Source organism: Nerophis ophidion, linkage group LG12, assembly GCF_033978795.1.
Source record: "Nerophis ophidion isolate RoL-2023_Sa linkage group LG12, RoL_Noph_v1.0, whole genome shotgun sequence".
NCBI lineage: Eukaryota > Metazoa > Chordata > Actinopteri > Syngnathiformes > Syngnathidae > Nerophis > Nerophis ophidion.
In genome coordinates, this window is record NC_084622.1 from 20,828,645 (window position 1) to 20,847,441 (window position 18,797).

Below are 18,797 nucleotides of genomic sequence, written 5' to 3' on the forward strand. Positions count from 1 at the left end.
CAGGAAAGCACCTGCACTCTTTTTTTGCGAAGCATCGCAGTTGTAACATGTGCTGAGTGTGGCTTGGCATTGTCTTGCTGAAATAAGCAGGGGCGCCCATGAAAAAGACAGTGCTTTGATGGCAGCATATGTTATTCCAAAACGTGTATGCACCTTTCAGCATTAATGGTGCCTTCACAGATGTGTAAGTTACCCATGCCTTGAGCACTAATGCACCCCCAAACCATCGCAGATGCTGGCTTTTGAACTTTGCGTTGATAACAGTCTGAATGGTTCACTTCCCCTTTGGTTCGGATGACACGATTTCGAATATTTCCAATAATAATTTTAAATGTGGACTCGTCAGACCACAAAACACTTTTCCACTTTGCATCAGTCCATCTTAGATGATCTCGGGCCCAGAGAAGCCGGCTGCGTTTCTGGATGTTGTTGATAAATGGCTTTCGCTTTGCATAGTAGAGCTTTAACTTGCACTTACAGATGTAGCAACAAACTGTATTTAGTGACAATGGTTCTCTGAAGTGTTCCTTAACCCATGTGGTGATATCCTTCCGATATTGATGTCAGTTTTTGATCAGGGATCGAAGGTCACGGTCATTCAATGTTGGTTTCCGGCCATGCTGCTTACGTGGAGTGATTTTTCCAGATTCTCTGAACCTTTTGATGATATTATGGACCGTAGATGTTGAAATTCCTAAATTTCTTGCAATTGCACTTTGAGAAACGTTGTTCTCAAACTGTTTGACTATTTGTTCACGCAGTTGTGGACAAAGGGGTGTACCTTGCTGCATCCTTTCTTGTGAAAGACTGAGCATTTTTTGGGAAGCTGTTTTTATACCCAATCCTGGCACCCACCTGTTCCCAATTAGCCTGCACACCTGTGGGATGTTCCAAATAAGTGTTTGATGAGCATTCCTCAACTTTATCAGTATTTATTGCCACCTTTCCCAACTTCTTTGTCACGTGTTGCTAGCATCAAATTCTAAAGTTAATGATTATTTGCAAAAAAATAAATGTTTGAGTCCGAACATCAAATATGTTGTCTTTGTAGCATATTCAACTGAATATGGGTTGAAAATTATTTGCAAATCATTGTATTTTGTTTATATTTACATCTAACACAATTTCCCAACTCATATGGAAACAGGGTTTGTACATAATACGATCACACGGTGAGACAGCCTGAGGCTCCCGGCCCTGAATAACAAGCAGCACACACCCTTCTCACTTATATGCATGCCATTCATTCCTGGAATACTGACATTTTTGAAAAGTCTTGTAAGCTTATTTTCAAATGGCGCCAAGTAATAAAGTAACAAGATGAATGAGTAGAATACCTGGAACAACCTGAGCAGCACCTGCTGGATGCTGTGAGATTTAAACTGGGGCTGCAACATCTACAGGGAAAGAAAGTCTGGTTAGGAGGCTCTGCAGAGAAATAACATCATTGAGGTGTCGTACTTTGCAGCGTGCGTGTTCTTTTTCTAATTTGATGAACATATCTAATAGGAAGAAACACATGTGGACCAAACCCAAGTCCAAAATGAGGTCAGAAAAAAAATAAAGGATGGACAAATGCAGGAGATTCCATTGGCAGTGAATATTTACATTATTTCTTATGTGAAAATGTTGGAATTTTTGTATTTATTTATTCCAATTTGGTTTTGACGACGCCTTTGGAACCAATTACAGTACAATAGCTGAAACCGAACTATCATTCCACTTCCCCTGACGGGTGGTTGGGGACCAATGTTGTAAAGAATCAAAAATCCTCTCCTCCATCCATCCATCCATCCTCGTCTTTCTTTATTTCCACTCAACAATATTCTCTAACACAGTGGTTCTCAACCTTTTTTCAGTGATATACCCCCTGTGAACATTTTTTTCAATTCAAGTACCCCCTAATCAGAGCAAAGCATTTTTGTTTGAAAAAAAGAGATACAGAAGTAAAATACAGCACTATGTCATCAGTTTCTGATTTATTAAATTGTATAATAGTGCAAAATATTGCTCATTTGTAGTGGTCTTTCTTGAACTGTTTAGAAAAAAAAGATATAAAAATAACTAAAAACTTGTTGAAAAATAAACAAGTGATTCAATTATAAATAAAGATTTCTACACATAGAAGTAATCATCAACTTAAAGTGCCCTCTTTGGGGATTGTAATAGAGATCCATCTGGATTCATCAACTTGATTCTAAATATTTCTTCACAAAAAAATAAATTGTTAACATCAATATTTATGGAACATGTCCACAAAAACATCTATCTGTCAACACTGAATATTGCATTGTTGCATTTCTTTTCACACTTTATGACATACTTGCCAACCTTGAGACCTCCAATTTCAGGAGGTGGGGGTTGGGGGGCGTGGTCGGGGGTGGGGCGGGGGGCGTGGTTAAGAGTCAAGTATTTCATATATATATATAAAATAAATACTTGAATTTAAGTGTTCATTTATTTACACATACACACACATAACACTCATCTACTCGTTGAGTTAAGGGTTGAATTTTCCTTCCTTGTTCTATTCTCTGTCACTATTTTTCTAACCATATGCATGTACAGTAGATGGCAGTATTGTCCTGTTTAAGAGTGTCACAACATTGCTGTTTACGGCAGACGAACTGCTTTACTGTAGACGAAAACGTGACTGCTGTTGTTGTGTGTTGTTTTACCGTGCGGGGAGGACGTTAATGAAACTGCTAACAATAAACCCACATAAGAAACCAAGAACTCGCCCTCGCTCGTTCGACAGTTATACCGTCATTGTGGGAAAGCGGACGTGAAAACAGGCTGTCCTCACTCAGGTCCGCATGAAGCTGGAGGGGGCGTGGCCTCCAGCTCCGCCTGAATTTCGGGAGAAAATTTGTCCCGGGAGGTTTTCGGGAGAGGCGCTGAATTTCGAGAGTCTCCCGGAAAATCCGGGAGGGTTGGCAAGTATGGTTTATGAACTTACATCCATATTTTGTTGAAGTATTATTCAATAAATATATTTATAAAGGATTTTTGAATTGTTGCTATTTTTAGAATATTTAAAAAAAATCTCACGTACCCCTTGGCATACCTTCAAGTACCCCCAATTGAGAACCATTGGTCTAACAGTTTCCTCCACCAGCGGTCGAGTTCTGCTCCTCCCTCACATTTCCATCCATGCGTCTTCCCTGGCAGCATGCATGCTCTTATGTCTAATTCTTTCTCCTTTAATTTTCCCCGCTCCCTCTTTAGCTTCTCCTCCACCCCTTCTTGTCCTCTCTGAGACGTCTGTGCACTACACAGCTCATCAGTGCCGATCAGAGAGCACCAAATCTGTCTTTCACTCCCCCATTACCTCTCTCACTCTCCAGCTGGTCTCTTCTTCCATGAGTCTCCCGATCCATTTTTTCATCCCGCCATCCTTCGGCTTTTCCCTCTCTGAAGCCGCCAAATCCAGCTTGGCACATTGTGCCGCTGTTGTTCAGGGACCATGAAACTTCCTGTAAGCTGACTACTAAGGTCTGGGATAGCTGCCAGAAACTTTGAACACCATATATTGTCTTTTAGACCGAGCGTAGCAACACACACTCACGTTACTCTTTACGAGCGTTCATGCAGACCTGGGCAAAATAAGGCCCGCGGGCCACATGCGGCCCATTAAGATTTTCAATATACCGTATTTTTCGGAATATATGTTGCAGTTGTTTGCGACTTATGTGTGAAATTATTAACACATTACAGTAAAATATCAAAAAATATTATTTAGCTCATTCACGTAAGAGACTAGATGTATAAGATTTCATTGGATTTATGGATTAGGAATGACAGATTATTTGGTAAACGTATAGCATGTTGTATATGTTACACAAACCCCGTTTCCATATGAGTTGGGAAATTGTGTTAGATGTAAATATAAATGAAATACAATGATTTGCATATCCTTTTAACCCATATTCAGTTGAATGCACTACAAAGACAAGATATTTGATGTTCAAACTCATAAACTTTGTTTTTTTTTTGCAAATAATAATTAACTTAAAATTTCATGGCTGCAACACGTGCCAAAGTAGTTGGGAAAGGGCATGTTCACCACTGTGTTACATCACCATTTCTTTTAACAACATTCAAACGTTTGGGAACTGAGGAAACTAATTGTTGAAGCTTTGAAAGAGGAATTCTTTCCCATTCTTGTTTTATGTAGAGCTTCAGTCGTTCAACAGTCCGCTGTCGTATTTTACGCTTCATAATGCGCCGCACATTTTCAATGGGGGACAGGTCTGGAATGCAGGCGGACCAGGAAATTACCCGCACTCTTTTTTTTTTTTTTTTACAAAGCAATGCCGTTGTAAAACTTGTCTTGCTGAAATAAGCAGGGGCGTCCATGATAACGTTGCTTGGATGACAACATATGTTGCTCCAAAACCTGTATGTACCTTTCAACATTAATGGTGTCTTCACAGATGTGTAAGTTACCCATGCCTTGGGCACTAATACACCCCCATACCATCACAGATGCTGGCTTTTGAACTTTGCGCCTATAACAATCCGGATGGTTATTTTCCTCTTTGTTCCGGAGGACACCACGTCCTCTGTTTCCAAATATAATTTGAAATGTGGACTCGTCAGACCACAGAACACCTTTCCACTTTGCATCAGTCCATCTTAGATGAGATCGGGCCCAGCCAAGCCGGCGGCGTTTCAGGATATTGTTGATAAATGGGTTTCGCTTTGCATAGTAGAGTTTTAACTTGCACTTACAGATGTAGCGACCAACTGTAGTTACTGACAGTGGTTTTCTGAAGTGTTCCTGAGCCCATGTAGTGATATCCTTTACACACTGTTGTCGGTTTTTGATGCAGTACCGCCTGAGGGATCAAAAGTCCGTAATATCATCGCTTACATGCAGTGATTTCTCCAGATTCTCTGAACTTTTTGATGATTTTACGGACCGTAGATGGTAAAATCCCTAAATTCCTTGCAATAGCTCGTTGAGAAATGTTGTTCTAAAACTGTTCGACAATTTGCTTACAAAGTGGTGACCCTCGCCCCATCCTTGTTTGTGAATTACTTAGCATTTCATGGAACCTGCTTTTATACCCAATCATGGCACCCACCTGTTCCCAATTAGCCTGCACACCTGTGTTTGATGAGCATTCCTCAACTTTATCAGTATTTATTGCCACCTTCCCCAACTTCTTTGTCACGTGTTGCTGGCATCAAATTCAAAAGTTAATGATTATTTGCAAAAAAATTTTTTTTTATCAGTTTGAACATCAAATATGTTGTCTTTGTAGCATATTCAACTGAATATGGGTTGAAAGGGATTTCCAAATCATTGTATTCTGTTTATATTTACATCTAACACAATTTTCCAATTCATATGGAAACAGGGTTTGTAGTTATTTGAATGACTCTTACCATAATATGTTATATTTACATAGCAGGCACCTTCTCGGTTGGTTATTTATGCCTTCCGCCCGATTGTAGCTGAGATAGGCGCCAGCGCCCCCCGCAACCTCAAAAAGGGAATAAGCGGTAGAAAATGGATGGATGGATAACGTACACTTATTCAGCTTGTTGTTCACTATTCTTTATTTATTTTAAATTGCCTTTCAAATGTCTATTCTTGGTGTTGGATTTTATCCAATACATTTTCCCCAAAAATGTGACTTATACTCCCGTGCGACGAACTGTATATATGTTTTTTTCCTTCCTTATTATGCATTTTCGACCGGTGTGACTTATAATCCGAAAAATAAGGTAGCTTAGATATAATTATTGAATACGATTAAAGGCCTACTGAAAGCCACTACTAGTGACCACGCAGTCTGATAGTTTATATATCAATGATGAAATATTAACATTGCAACACATGCCAATACGGCCTTTTTAATTTACTAAATTGCAATTTTACATTTCCCGCGAAATATCTTGTTGAAAACGTCGCGGAATGATGACGCATGCTTGTGACGTTATTGGTTGGAGCGGACATTTTATCCCAGCACCACACACAGCTAAAAGTTGTCAGCTTTAATTGCATAATTACACAGTAATTTGTATATCTGTGTTGCTTAATCTTTTGCAATTTGTTCAATTAATAATGGAGACGTCAAAGAAGAATGCTGTTGGTGGAAAGCGGTGGATTGCAGCTGCCTTTAGCAACATAAACACAGCCTTTGTTTCTTTGTTTGTTGTGAAGCTTTAATATGAAACTGAGCGGTCAAGCAAACATGTTTCTCTACCACATGTCAATCGGCAGGTTTCGGTGAGAAAATTGTGGAAATAAGTAAGCTTTTACTGGAGACTTTAGTGGATTATGGGACCTCATCCTGTAGCTCAAAAAGGCAGCTGTGATCTTGGCTCCTGGGTTTCTCTCTAAAACACTGGCGTTCACCGCAGCCATCCGACTTTCATGTATGACTTTATGATCTCACTAAAATACTATTAACACAATAAGCAGATAAGGGATTTTCCAGAATTATCCTAATAAATGTGTCTTACATCTGAAACGCTCCCACTGCCGCCGCCTGGAGCCGTCGCCTTTGCTTTCTTTTTTTTCTTCTTTTTTTTTTAGTGCTTCACTCTAACTTTCCTCATCCAAAAATCTTTCATCCTTGGTGAAATTAATGAGGAACTCGTCGCTTTCTCAGTCCGAATTGCACTTGCTGCTTGTGGCTATGATTATAAACAGTGGTCAGATGTGAGGAGCTCCACAACCCGTGAATTTAAGTCCGTACCTTCTGTCAAAAATGATTGATGGGGGTCAAAGGTCAATGATTTATGAGGGGTCAAGGTCAAAGGTCAATGATTTATGAGGGGTCAAGGTCAAAGATTTATGGGGGGTCAAGGTTAAAGGTCAAGTTCAAAGTCAAAGGTCAGGGTCAAATGTCAAGGTCAAGTGGGTGTGGCTTACCCCGGAAGAGGGTGGAGTTAAGACCTGTGGTGGGAGTGGTTAAACCAGGAAGAGGGCTGAGTTTTAACCAGAAAGAGGGCAGAGTTAAGACCTGAAGTGGGAGGGGTTAAACCAGGAAGAGGGTGGAGTTAAGACCTGAAGTGGGAGGGGTTAAACCAGGAAGAGCCAGGAAGAGGGTGGAGTTAAGACCTGACGAGGGAACAAAGGAGGGTTCAGTTTTTTAAGGAAGCTTGAGAATGTCATCTGAGCAGCATGTGACCAGCCATTTGACAGTTTAAATGTTTACGATCATTTGAAACAACTTCCAGACTTCCCGAAAACATATTTAAACGATTGGGAAGAACTAATTAGTTTAAGGTTAACCATATGTTTGACCCTGCTTCGATGTATTGATGGCTGGGAATGTTACGTGGGGAGATGTGGACACGCACGCACTTCACACACGCACACACGCACACACACACACACACACACACACACACACACACACACACACACACGCGCAGGTGGGTACAAAAGGGCGGTGTAAGGCTTAGTCGTTATTTGGAGCTTTATACGTTACCGTAAAGACTTTGTTCGATTCGGTCATGATTAGTGAAACGCCTGTGTCGATTTATAAAAATAATAAAACTTACATTGACGCTGCGCAAAAAAGTCGAGTGTTTCTAAATCGTATTCAGATGCCACCGACCGAGTCTTTGCGTGAGAAATGGGACTTGGAAGCGTACGGGATGGAGGGATCTTTTGGATTTGTATTCAGATACGAAATGGGGGATATCTGCTTATTTCAGCTAAAAGAAAGAAGAGACGGAAGCCCTTTCTCGATATTTTCATCGTTATCTACCGTGGATTGGGAAGTTTTTGTTACGTGGGGAGATGTGGACACGCACACACACGCACACACACACACACACCCCATTACCTCTGCTATACCATGTTATTAGACAATGGTTTAACTCCATTTAAGCATTTAAACGTTAAAAGCATTGCACGTGTACGACGTTGTAATACTATTTTTTTACCAGCCGATGACGATGAAGTGAAAGACGAAAACTTTGTTTAAACGATCTTACAAAGTTGGAAGATGATTATCGAGGTGTGTTTAAACCTTCAAATTATTTAATATTATGTGTATTCATTATTTTGTTTCATAGAGGAATTGCCGTAAGATCCTAACGCGATCCCTTTAACACAATCGCAGTCTGGTGAGTCAAATGATTCTCATTTTACAAGAAAAAAACATGCGGTATACAATACATATATACATATATTTACTTACAGATTTTCCGTTTACATCTCCGGCTCACTGGTCTCTCTTAACGCTGACGGGTCCGTCGACGGCCGTCGAAGAGAGTCGGCCATTCCAGGCAGAGGAGAAGGCTTGATTGCGCCAAAGAACCCAGACATAAAACCTTGGTCCGGGACAATATCATCGAAAACAACGGCGAATGTCCGACATGCCTCCGCTGTAAGTTTTTCTCGTTTTCTGTAAGCTTTTTAAGATTCTCCGCGGTTTTAAAGAACTCCTCTCACTCTAATGTCTTTCGCTCAAATGAATTTCCCGCCGGGAGTAGTAGGCGGGGACTGATTCCGGAGGTGGGCGGTTGTTTCCTTCTGGTGTGCATTAGCGCCACCTACTGAAATGGAGTGTGGACCAAGATGGATCCCTACTCTATATTCTTTTATTCAACCCAATGTTTTTTAAATACGTGTATAATGCTTTATATCCTATGTGTTGTGAATTCCATCCTACTATATCTTCCAAGGAACCCAAAGAAATGTTACCACACCTCCCGCTTTATTTATTTTGTAGATTGCCTGAACTATTTCATAAACTAAATCTTGTCTTGTTTCTGATGCTATGTTTTTTATGCTCATCAATGCACTGTTGGACTGCGAGCACACAACTACTTTCCTTGCTTTGTTTTCCTCTATCCAGCTAACTGCCATAAAAATTGCTACCAATTCCCCCGTAAAAACAGATAGTTTATCACTGATTATTTTATTTAATATTATGTTTCCTTGTGGGATAACTGCTACAGCTCTTACCTTTAATTTTTTTTATAGTTTTTGATGCATCCGTATATATCATATCTCAATCCATTTTTCTATGTGGTAACTATTTAAATTTCTATTCTTTAGTAATTGCATGTTTTCTTTTGGGTTATCAAACATCCACGGTGGTATTGCAGGCATTGGTACTGTAGGACTAACTTTAATATTGTCAATTTTAACTTTATAACATATGTCTCCTATAATCCACCAAAAACTATTCTTTTTTTTTCTCTTCTCTTTTTCTTGGCAGTTTGGTAGCACTGGACAAGTGGGATATCCTTGCTTGGATCCTTTTAAAGTTGCCCGATAAACTGCTGAGAGTTGATCTCTCCTCTTGTCCAAAGGTTTTTCGTTCATTTCTACTTGTAATACTGCCACTAGGGTTGATGTAGTAGCTCCACGACATAACCTTAAAGCCTGTGACTGGATCCAGTCTATTTTCCCAAGTCATGTTTTTGAAGCAGATTGGTAAATAATGCATCCGTAATCAATAACAGATGGAATTAAAGTTATATTGTTTTCAACGTCAACCTATCAGCCCCCCAATCATTACCCCTCAAAGCCCTTATTATATTTAACACCTTTTTACGTTTTCCCCTATTTTTAAATTTTCCTGTAGGAACACTCCTGAAGGAATAAATAAAGTACTATCTAATCTAATCTAATCAAATCTATTTTGCTGATGTGGGTTGACTAGTTCATATTTTTATCAAACCATATTCCTAAATATTTAAATACTTGTACCTCTTCTATATTTTCACCGTAGAGTTTTTATTTGGAGCTTGTTTTGTACTTTTCTCTTTGTAAAATGTATGACTTTTGTCTTTCCAACAGAGAATCTTAAACCCCAAGCCGTTCCCCAGTCTTGAACATTATTTAACACTTTGTTAGTTTTTTGATTATTTCTTTTGACTCTAAATAATATACTAGTCTTTCATTAATCATTTTTCCATTACTTTCCCCAAATTTGAGGTCAATGCTATCGGCCTATAATTTCCTGCCTCTTCCGGGTCTTACCCTGACTTGCATATTGGAATTATTACCGCTAATTTTCCCCTCTGCCGGTCATTCTCCTTCTTCATATATCCTGTCATATCATTTCAAGACCACTTCTTTGACGATGCTACCTAAGTTTTTGATCATTTGATAACCCACTAGGTCTTTCCACGGTGACGTATTTTTAACCTTTTTCAAAATTCGAACCATTTCATCCAAAGAAAATGTCATATCCATAGTGTTGGTAAAACTATTATCGTTGTCTTCCATCATTTCCCCAATATTTAAACTCATCGTTTCTTCTCTCTTTTGTTTTTTCTACATTTCTCAAATTATCATTACTGTGCACTTTAACACATTTTTTTTTTTGCTAAAGGTTCTGCTGTTTCTTTACCCGTGACTACATCTTCTTTAATAAATGTGGCACATCATCCTCTTTACCCTTCATTCCTATCTTTACGAATCGTTATATATCCTTTTATTATAAAGTTTAATTTTGGCTTCAGCCCTGTTTCTTGAATACAAATTATATGTGGTTTAGTTTTCATATTTTTAATATATCCCTTTAATTCATGTTCGGTTGCTATCAAACTTCTGGCATTCCACCGGACAATTAACAGGGTGTTGGAATGTGGTAACATGACTCCGTCACGTCTACTCTCCGTAGTACAGCTTGCACCCGGTCCCAAGATAGTTCTTTCAACAACTTTGCTGCTGCTTTGACAATTATTTTGATCTTCTCAGTCTTATTTCTAGCCTGTTCTGTACAGTTTATTACGTGAGCCAGGAATACAACTAGTTTGTCCGTGGAAATTCCTGTATTTGTTGCCTCTTGTTTTTTTTTTATTTCTTGAACTATTCACACTTCTGTTCTTTTCTACACTTTCTTGATTTCTCACTTTAAATGCCTCTGCGTATGTAATATTTCTTTCAACTTTGATTTGTTGTACTTCTTTTGCCTGTTTCATGATGTATGGCTTTTGATTATTTCTTTTTTCAATCTACAATTCCAATAAATAACACGTATTTCAAGATTACTGATAACTTTTTCAAAATAAAATGTAATTCCTGAATAAGATAATTGTATCGAATCCAATGGATTGTCTGGTCCTAAAACCTCTTTGTAATGTTTGTTTGATTCCCCCAAAATACAACACAGTCTAATTTGAAAAACATATGTGCCTCGTCGGCTGTAGTAAAAAAAAAAAAAAAAGCTTCAACATTTTATTGATTGATTTATTATTTTTCTTTCTTTTTCGTTTTGTCTCCTCAGAAAAAAATGTGGTAACTTTGTTTGTTTTATAACTTGTGCCAGGATAGCAGTAATTGTACAAAGGCATTCTTCTTCTTTTAGTTTTCTGACAGCACGTAGGCGTTCGCATCAACTTTCGTCTTTTTAACAAGTGGGTAAAGGGGGATGATGTATGCCGTAAAACTAGTTGGCACATTTAATATTTAATAATAATGAATATTGTAAAATTCTATAATTTTTGTTATTTAAAGGGGAAAACCCGATTCAAAAGTACATAACAGTTGTTTACTGGCTAAAAATAAAATGATCCTGAAAGTGATCACATTCATTTTAGATTTAATTATACTGTACAATATCCTTAAAACATGTCATTGTGAAATAATTGATAATATTGTACATTGTACATTTTACTCCTCGTTTCATATTCAAAGTGAAAACATTTAAATGATCGGTCTGCCATTTAAAGTGAGATCCGTACAATTAGGTCAGGGCTTCTCAAACTTTTTTTTTTTCTTTCATCCCCACTTTAGACTAAGGGGTTAGTTTTCAAGGCCCACCTACCCCCATCGCCCCAACAAAACAATTTATTGGACATCATGTGAGGTCTCGAGGTGTCTCTTTAATTTGTTGGGTCTCATGCTGTCTGCTGATAGCCGTTTTAGACACAGAACACACAGGGGTCTCTCCTCTGCCCCCACCTCCGCTGCCGTGAATCCAAGAGCAAGATACCCTTCGCCATATTTTCTTTTAGGTTGACTTTTTGGTTGATTAGACCCGTCATATTTTTGTTTCTCTGCAGACCTTTGAGGTGTGAGTTGCAAATGTATCCATTTTGTGTAATTGTGGTCCGCACATTAGCCTGCTACCCATCCGCGCGAAAGTTTGTTCCTCTTAGCCCCGCCTGCAAAAGTTACTGTTGCTATGTCTGTCAAACTTTCGCTCCTGCCGAGAAATTTAAAGCCTACAGGAAAAATAAGTAATTTACATTTATTTATACGGCGGATTTAACAGACAGAATCGCAAAGTGATTTACAGTGTGTATAGAAAATGAAAGCATAGTAAAAGAAAATAAAAAATTAAAGTGAAATTTCTTCCCGTTCCTCGCGCCCCACCTGTCATGTCTCTATTCCCCACACTTTGAGAAATGCTGAATTAGGTCAACATTTTTCGACCCGTATGTACAGTCACCGTGTGCTCGGAGAAGAGGTAGGATTAAATATAAGTTTTACTTCTTAATATTCCTTTTCAGATTTGTTGAAAGGTGCAAATGGAACCATGTGATGTTACTTGACGTAAACATGTCTGTAACAAATACATCAAAACCATAGCCGCGTGTGTAATGACTAACATTTACATAACATTTTGTAGATGGCATTGCATGTCTTGTCTTGTTCTATTCTGTCTTTTGAACGTACAAGTCAATGTCTTGTTTTTAGTGTGAGGTTTAACTGTTGTGTTTATTTTGTGTCATTGTGAAGTTTTTTGTACCTGAAAATCAGATATTCCGGCCCCCCCAGACACATTTTTTCCTCTAAATCTGCTCCCCAGGTCAAAATAATTGCCGAGTGTGACCGTGTGTGACCGTGTGTCTTGGCTACCACTCTTTACCGCATCTCTCCATGAACCCCGATACAAACATCCGACCAGGAGCGTTGGACTGCAGTGCATTGTGGGTAGGCGAGTCTTGTACATGATCATGTTCTGTCGGTTCATTTGTAAAATAAACCAGAGAGCACAACTCAGCTTTGATACAAAATGAAAGTAAAAAGTCATGTTGGAATATTTTTAAAAACTCAGCTCGGATTAATTACTGTTCTTTTGGTAGTGGAGAAGAAGTGGGGGTAAGGGGCCAAGGTGGTCTCTGATCCATCTTTGACACGGCAGAAAAGGGGCTGTGAGAGGTTAGACCGAGGAGGCATGGGTTTGCTTTTTTTTTTTTTTACTACAGCCGACGAGGCACATATGTTTTTCAAATTAGACTGTGTCGTATTTTGGGGGAATCAAACAAACATTACAAAGAGGTTTTAGGACCAGACAATCCATTGGATTCGATACAATTATCTTATTCAGGAATTACATTTTATTTTGAAAAAGTTATCAGTAATCTTGAAATACGTGTTATTTATTGGAATTGTAGATTGAAAAAAGAAATAATCAAAAGCCATACATCATGAAACAGGCAAAAGAAGTACAACAAATCAAAGTTGAAAGAAATATTACATACGCAGAGGCATTTAAAGTGAGAAATCAAGAAAGTGTAGAAAAGAACAGAAGTGTGAATAGTTCAAGAAAAAAAAAAAAAACAAGAGGCAACAAATACAGGAATTTCCACGGACAAACTAGTTGTATTCCTGGCTCACGTAATAAACTGTACAGAACAGGCTAGAAATAAGACTGAGAAGATCAAAATAATTGTCAAAGCAGCAGCAAAGTTGTTGAAAGAACTATCTTGGGACCGGGTACAAGCTGTACTACGGAGAGTAGACGTGACGGAGTCATGTTACCACATTCCAACACCCTGTTAATTGTCCGGTGGAATGCCAGAAGTTTGATAGCAACCGAACATGAATTAAAGGGATATATTAAAAATATGAAAACTAAACCACATATAATTTGTATTCAAGAAACAGGGCTGAAGCCAAAATTAAACTTTATAATAAAAGGATATATAACGATTCGTAAAGATAGGAATGAAGGGTAAAGAGGATGATGTGCCACATTTATTAAAGAAGATGTAGTCACGGGTAAAGAAACAGCAGAACCTTTAGCAAAAAAAAAAAATGTGTTAAAGTGCACAGTAATGATAATTTGAGAAATGTAGAAAAAACAAAAGAGAGAAGAAACGATGAGTTTAAATATTGGGGAAATGATGGAAGACAACGATAATAGTTTTACCAACACTATGGATATGACATTTTCTTTGGATGAAATGGTTCGAATTTTGAAAAAGGTTAAAAATACGTCACCGTGGAAAGACCTAGTGGGTTATCAAATGATCAAAAACTTAGGTAGCATCGTCAAAGAAGTGGTCTTGAAATGATATGACAGGATATATGAAGAAGGAGAATGACCGGCAGAGGGGAAAATTAGCGGTAATAATTCCAATATGTAAGTCAGGGTAAGACCCGGAAGAGGCAGGAAATTATAGGCCGATAGCATTGACCTCAAATTTGGGGAAAGTAATGGAAAAATGATTAATGAAAGACTAGTATATTATTTAGAGTCAGAAGAAATAATCAAAAAACTAACAAAGTGTTAAATAATGTTCAAGACTGGGGAACGGCTTGGGGTTTAAGATTCTCTGTTGGAAAGACAAAAGTCATACATTTTACAAAGAGAAAAGTACAAAACAAGCTCCAAATAAAAACTCTACGGTGAAAATATAGAAGAGGTACAAGTATTTAAATATTTAGGAATATGGTTTGATAAAAATATGAACTAGTCAACCCACATCAGCAAAATAGATTTGATTAGATTAGATTAGATAGTACTTTATTTATTCCTTCAGGAGTGTTCCTACAGGAAAATTTAAAAATAGGGGAAAACGTAAAAAGGTGTTAAATATAATAAGGGCTTTGAGGGGTAATGATTGGGGAGCTGATAGGTTGACGTTGAAAACAATATAACTTTAATTCCATCTGTTATTGATTACGGATGCATTATTTACCAATCTGCTTCAAAAACATGACTTGGGAAAATAGACTGGATCCAGTCACAGGCTTTAAGGTTATGTCGTGGAGCTACTACATCAACCCTAGTGGCAGTATTACAAGTAGAAATGAACGAAAAACCTTTGGACAAGAGGAGAGATCAACTCTCAGCAGTTTATCGGGCAACTTTAAAAGGATCCAAGCAAGGATATCCCACTTGTCCAGTGCTACCAAACTGCCAAGAAAAAGAGAAAAGAAAAAAAAAGAATAGTTTTGGGTGGATTATAGGAGACATATGTTATAACGTTAAAATTGACAATATTAAAGTTAGTCCTACAGTACCAATGCCTGCAATACCACCATGGATGTTTGATAACCCAAAAGAAAACATGCAATTACTAAAGAGTAGAAATTTAAATAGTTACCACATAGAAACATGGATTGAGATATGATATATACGGATGCATCAAAAACTATAAAAAAAATTAAAGGTAAGAGCTGTAGCAGTTATCCCACAAGGAAACATAATATTAAATAAAATAATCAGTGATAAACTATCTGTTTTTACGGGGGAATTGGTAGCAATTTTTATGGCAGTTAACTGGATAGAGGAAAACAAAGCAAGGAAAGTAGTTGTGTGCTCGCAGTCCAACAGTGCATTGATGAGCATAAAAAACATAGCATCAGAAACAAGACAAGATTTAGTTTATGAAATAGTTCAGGCAATCTACAAAATAAATAAAGCGGGAGGTTTGGTAACATTTCTTTGGGTTCCTTGGAAGATATAGTAGGATGGAATTCACAACACATAGGATATAAAGCATTATACACGTATTTAAAAAACATTGGGTTAAATAAAAGAATATAGAGTAGGGATCCATCTTGGTCCACACTCCATTTCAGTAGGTGGCGCTAATGCACACCAGAAGGAAACAACCGCCCACCTCCGGAATCAGTCCCCGCCTACTACTCCCGGCGGGAAATTCATTTGAGTTCTTTAAAACCGCGGAGAATCTTAAAAAGCTTACAGAAAACGAGAAAAACTTACAGCGGAGGCATGTCGGACATTCGCCGTTGTTTTCGATGATATTGTCCCGGACCAAGGTTTCTATGTCTGGGTTCTTTGGCGCAATCAAGCCTTCTCCTCTGCCTGGAAGGGCCGACTCTCTTCGACGGCCGTCGACGGACCCGTCAGCGTTAAGAGAGACCAGTGAGCCGGAGATGTAAACGGAAAATCTGTAAGTAAATATATGTATATATGTATTGTATACCGCATGTTTTTTTCTTGTAAAATGAGAATCATTTGACTCACCAGACTGCGATTGTGTTAAAGGGATCGCGTTAGGATCTTACGGCAATTCCTCTATGAAACAAAATAATGAATACACATAATATTAAATAATTTGAAGGTTTAAACACACCTCGATAATCATCTTCCAACTTTGTAAGATCGTTTAAACAAAGTTCTTCGTCTTTCACTTCGTCGTCATCCCGCTGGTAAAAAAATAGTATTACAACGTCGTACACGTGCAATGCTTTTAACGTTTAAATGCTTAAATGGAGTTAAACCATTGTCTAATAACATGGTATAGCAGAGGTAATGGGGTGTGTGCGTGTGTGTGCGTGTCCACATCTCCCCACGTAACAAAAACTTCCCAATCCACGGTAGATAACGATGAAAATATCGAGAAAGGGCTTCCGTCTCTTCTTTCTTTTAGCTGAAATAAGCAGATATCCCCCATTTCGTATCTGAATACAAATCCAAAAGATCCCTCCATCCCGTACGCTTCCAAGTCCCATTTCTCACGCAAAGACTCGGTCGGTGGCATCTGAATACGATTTAGAAACACTCGACTTTTTTGCGCAGCGTCAATGTAAGTTTTATTATTTTTATAAATCGACACAGGCGTTTCACTAATCATGACCGAATCGAACAAAGTCTTTACGCTAACGTATAAAGCTCCAAATAACGACTAAGCCTTACACCGCCCTTTTGTACCCCCCTCTGCGCGTGTGTGTGTGTGTGTGTGTGTGTGTGTGTATGTGTGTGTGTGTGTGTGTGTGTGTGTGTGTGTGTGCGTGTGTGAAGTGCGTGCGTGTCCACATCTCCCCACGTAACATTCCCAGCCATCAATACATCGAAGCAGGGTCAAACATATGGTTAACCTTAAACTAATTAGTTATTCCCAATCGTTTACATATGTTTTCGGGAAGTCTGGAAGTTGTTTCAAACGATCGTAAACATTTAAACTGTCAAATGGATGGTCACATGCTGCTCAGATGACATTCTCAAGCTTCCTTAAAAAACTGAACCCTCCTTTGTTCCCTCGTCAGGTCTTAACTCCACCCTCTTCCTGGCTCTTCCTGGTTTAACCCCTCCCACTTCAGGTCTTAACTCCACCCTCTTCCTGGTTTAACCCCTCCCACTTCAGGTCTTAACTCTGCCCTCTTTCTGGTTAAAACTCAGCCCTCTTCCTGGTTTAACCACTCCCACCGCAGGTCTTAACTCCACCCTCTTCCGGGGTAAGCCACACCCACTTGACCTTGACATTTGACCCTGACCTTTGACTTTGACATTTGAACTTGACCTTTAACCTTGACCCCTCATAAATCATTGACCTTTGACCCCCATCAATCATTTTTGACAGAAGGTACGGACTTAAATTCTCTCCCGTGACGTCACGCGCACATCGTCTGCTACTTACGGTACAGGCAAGGCTTTTTTATTAGCGACTAAAAGTTGCGAACTTTATCGTCGATGTTCTCTACTAAATCCTTTCAGCAAAAATATGGCAATATCGCAAAATGATCAAGTATGACACATAGAATGGACCTGCTATCCCCGTTTAAGTAAGAACATCTCATTTCAGTAGGCTTTTAAAGTTTAAAATGTATGCAATTTTAAGCAGTACATGTATTTTTTCTGTCAAAATGAAAAAAAAATCAATTACATTTAGTGAGAAAACATATATCATTTCCAGTTGTTTGCGGGCCAGATGTGGCCCCCGGGCCTTGAGTTTGACACCTGTGTTTTAGTGTAAGATGTACTGTAGGTGTCGGCCCTCCTGTCCATTCATTCCATTCTTTCAGCACTGAAAATAAGATTTGTTTCAAAGTGGTACATTTTACAGTTGGTTTGGATCGCCACCCAATTCATGGCCATGAAGGTTTATAGATAATCATTCACCGGGTCTCAAAAAAGTTTTAGGACCCGCAGAGGCAATACAACAAGCTACATAACGTCTATAAATCCTTTGTTTTGATCTCACAGCTCTGCAGTCAATGCCTTCTGTCTTTTTCTTTGCTTTTTCTGATACTTTGCTCCCCACTAGCTTGTCTCCCTGTTGCTGTATGACCTAATGACTTGGCAGCTGCTGGCCTATGTTTGGACTCTTTTGGCCTTTAATGAGCTGGAGTGAGCCTGAGGCAACACGCACTCCCACATTCATGCTGAAAACTTGGATTTATACTCGGGCCAACAAAGTTAATGTACTAACGCATCCATCCATCCGTTTCTACCCCTCTTGGCGTCGCGGAGGGGCTGGAGCCTATCCCAGCTGCACTCGGGTGGAAGGCAGGGTATACCTAGACCAGGGGTGACCAACCTATTTGAAACCAAGAGCTACTTCTTGGGTACTGATTAATGCGAAGGGCTACCAGTTTGATACACACTTAAATAAATTGCCAGAAATAACCAATTTGCTCAATTTACCTTTAATAAAAAAAATAAAAATAAAAATATACATATATATATATATATATATATATATATATATATAAAATGGGTATTTCTGTCTGTCATTCCGTCGTACATTTTGTTTCCTTTTATGGAAGGTTTTTTGTAGAGAATAGATGATGAAAAAACACTTAATTGAATGGTTTTAAAGAGGAAAAAACAGGAAAAAAAATGAAAATTTAATTTTGAAACATAGTTTATCTTCAATTTCGACTATTT

The 18,797-nt window shown here is 38.6% G+C and overlaps 1 protein-coding gene across 1 annotated transcript in view; it reads right to left on the reverse strand.

The window, feature by feature from the left end:
* The window catches only part of st3gal2 (ST3 beta-galactoside alpha-2,3-sialyltransferase 2), a 46,713-nt gene that overhangs the window by 16,769 nt on the left and 11,147 nt on the right, over nt 1-18,797 (reverse strand). The window contains exon 4 of the mRNA XM_061918048.1: nt 1,338-1,397. Within this exon, the coding sequence (XP_061774032.1) occupies nt 1,338-1,397 (60 nt within the window). The remainder of the gene's footprint in view (nt 1-1,337; nt 1,398-18,797) is intronic.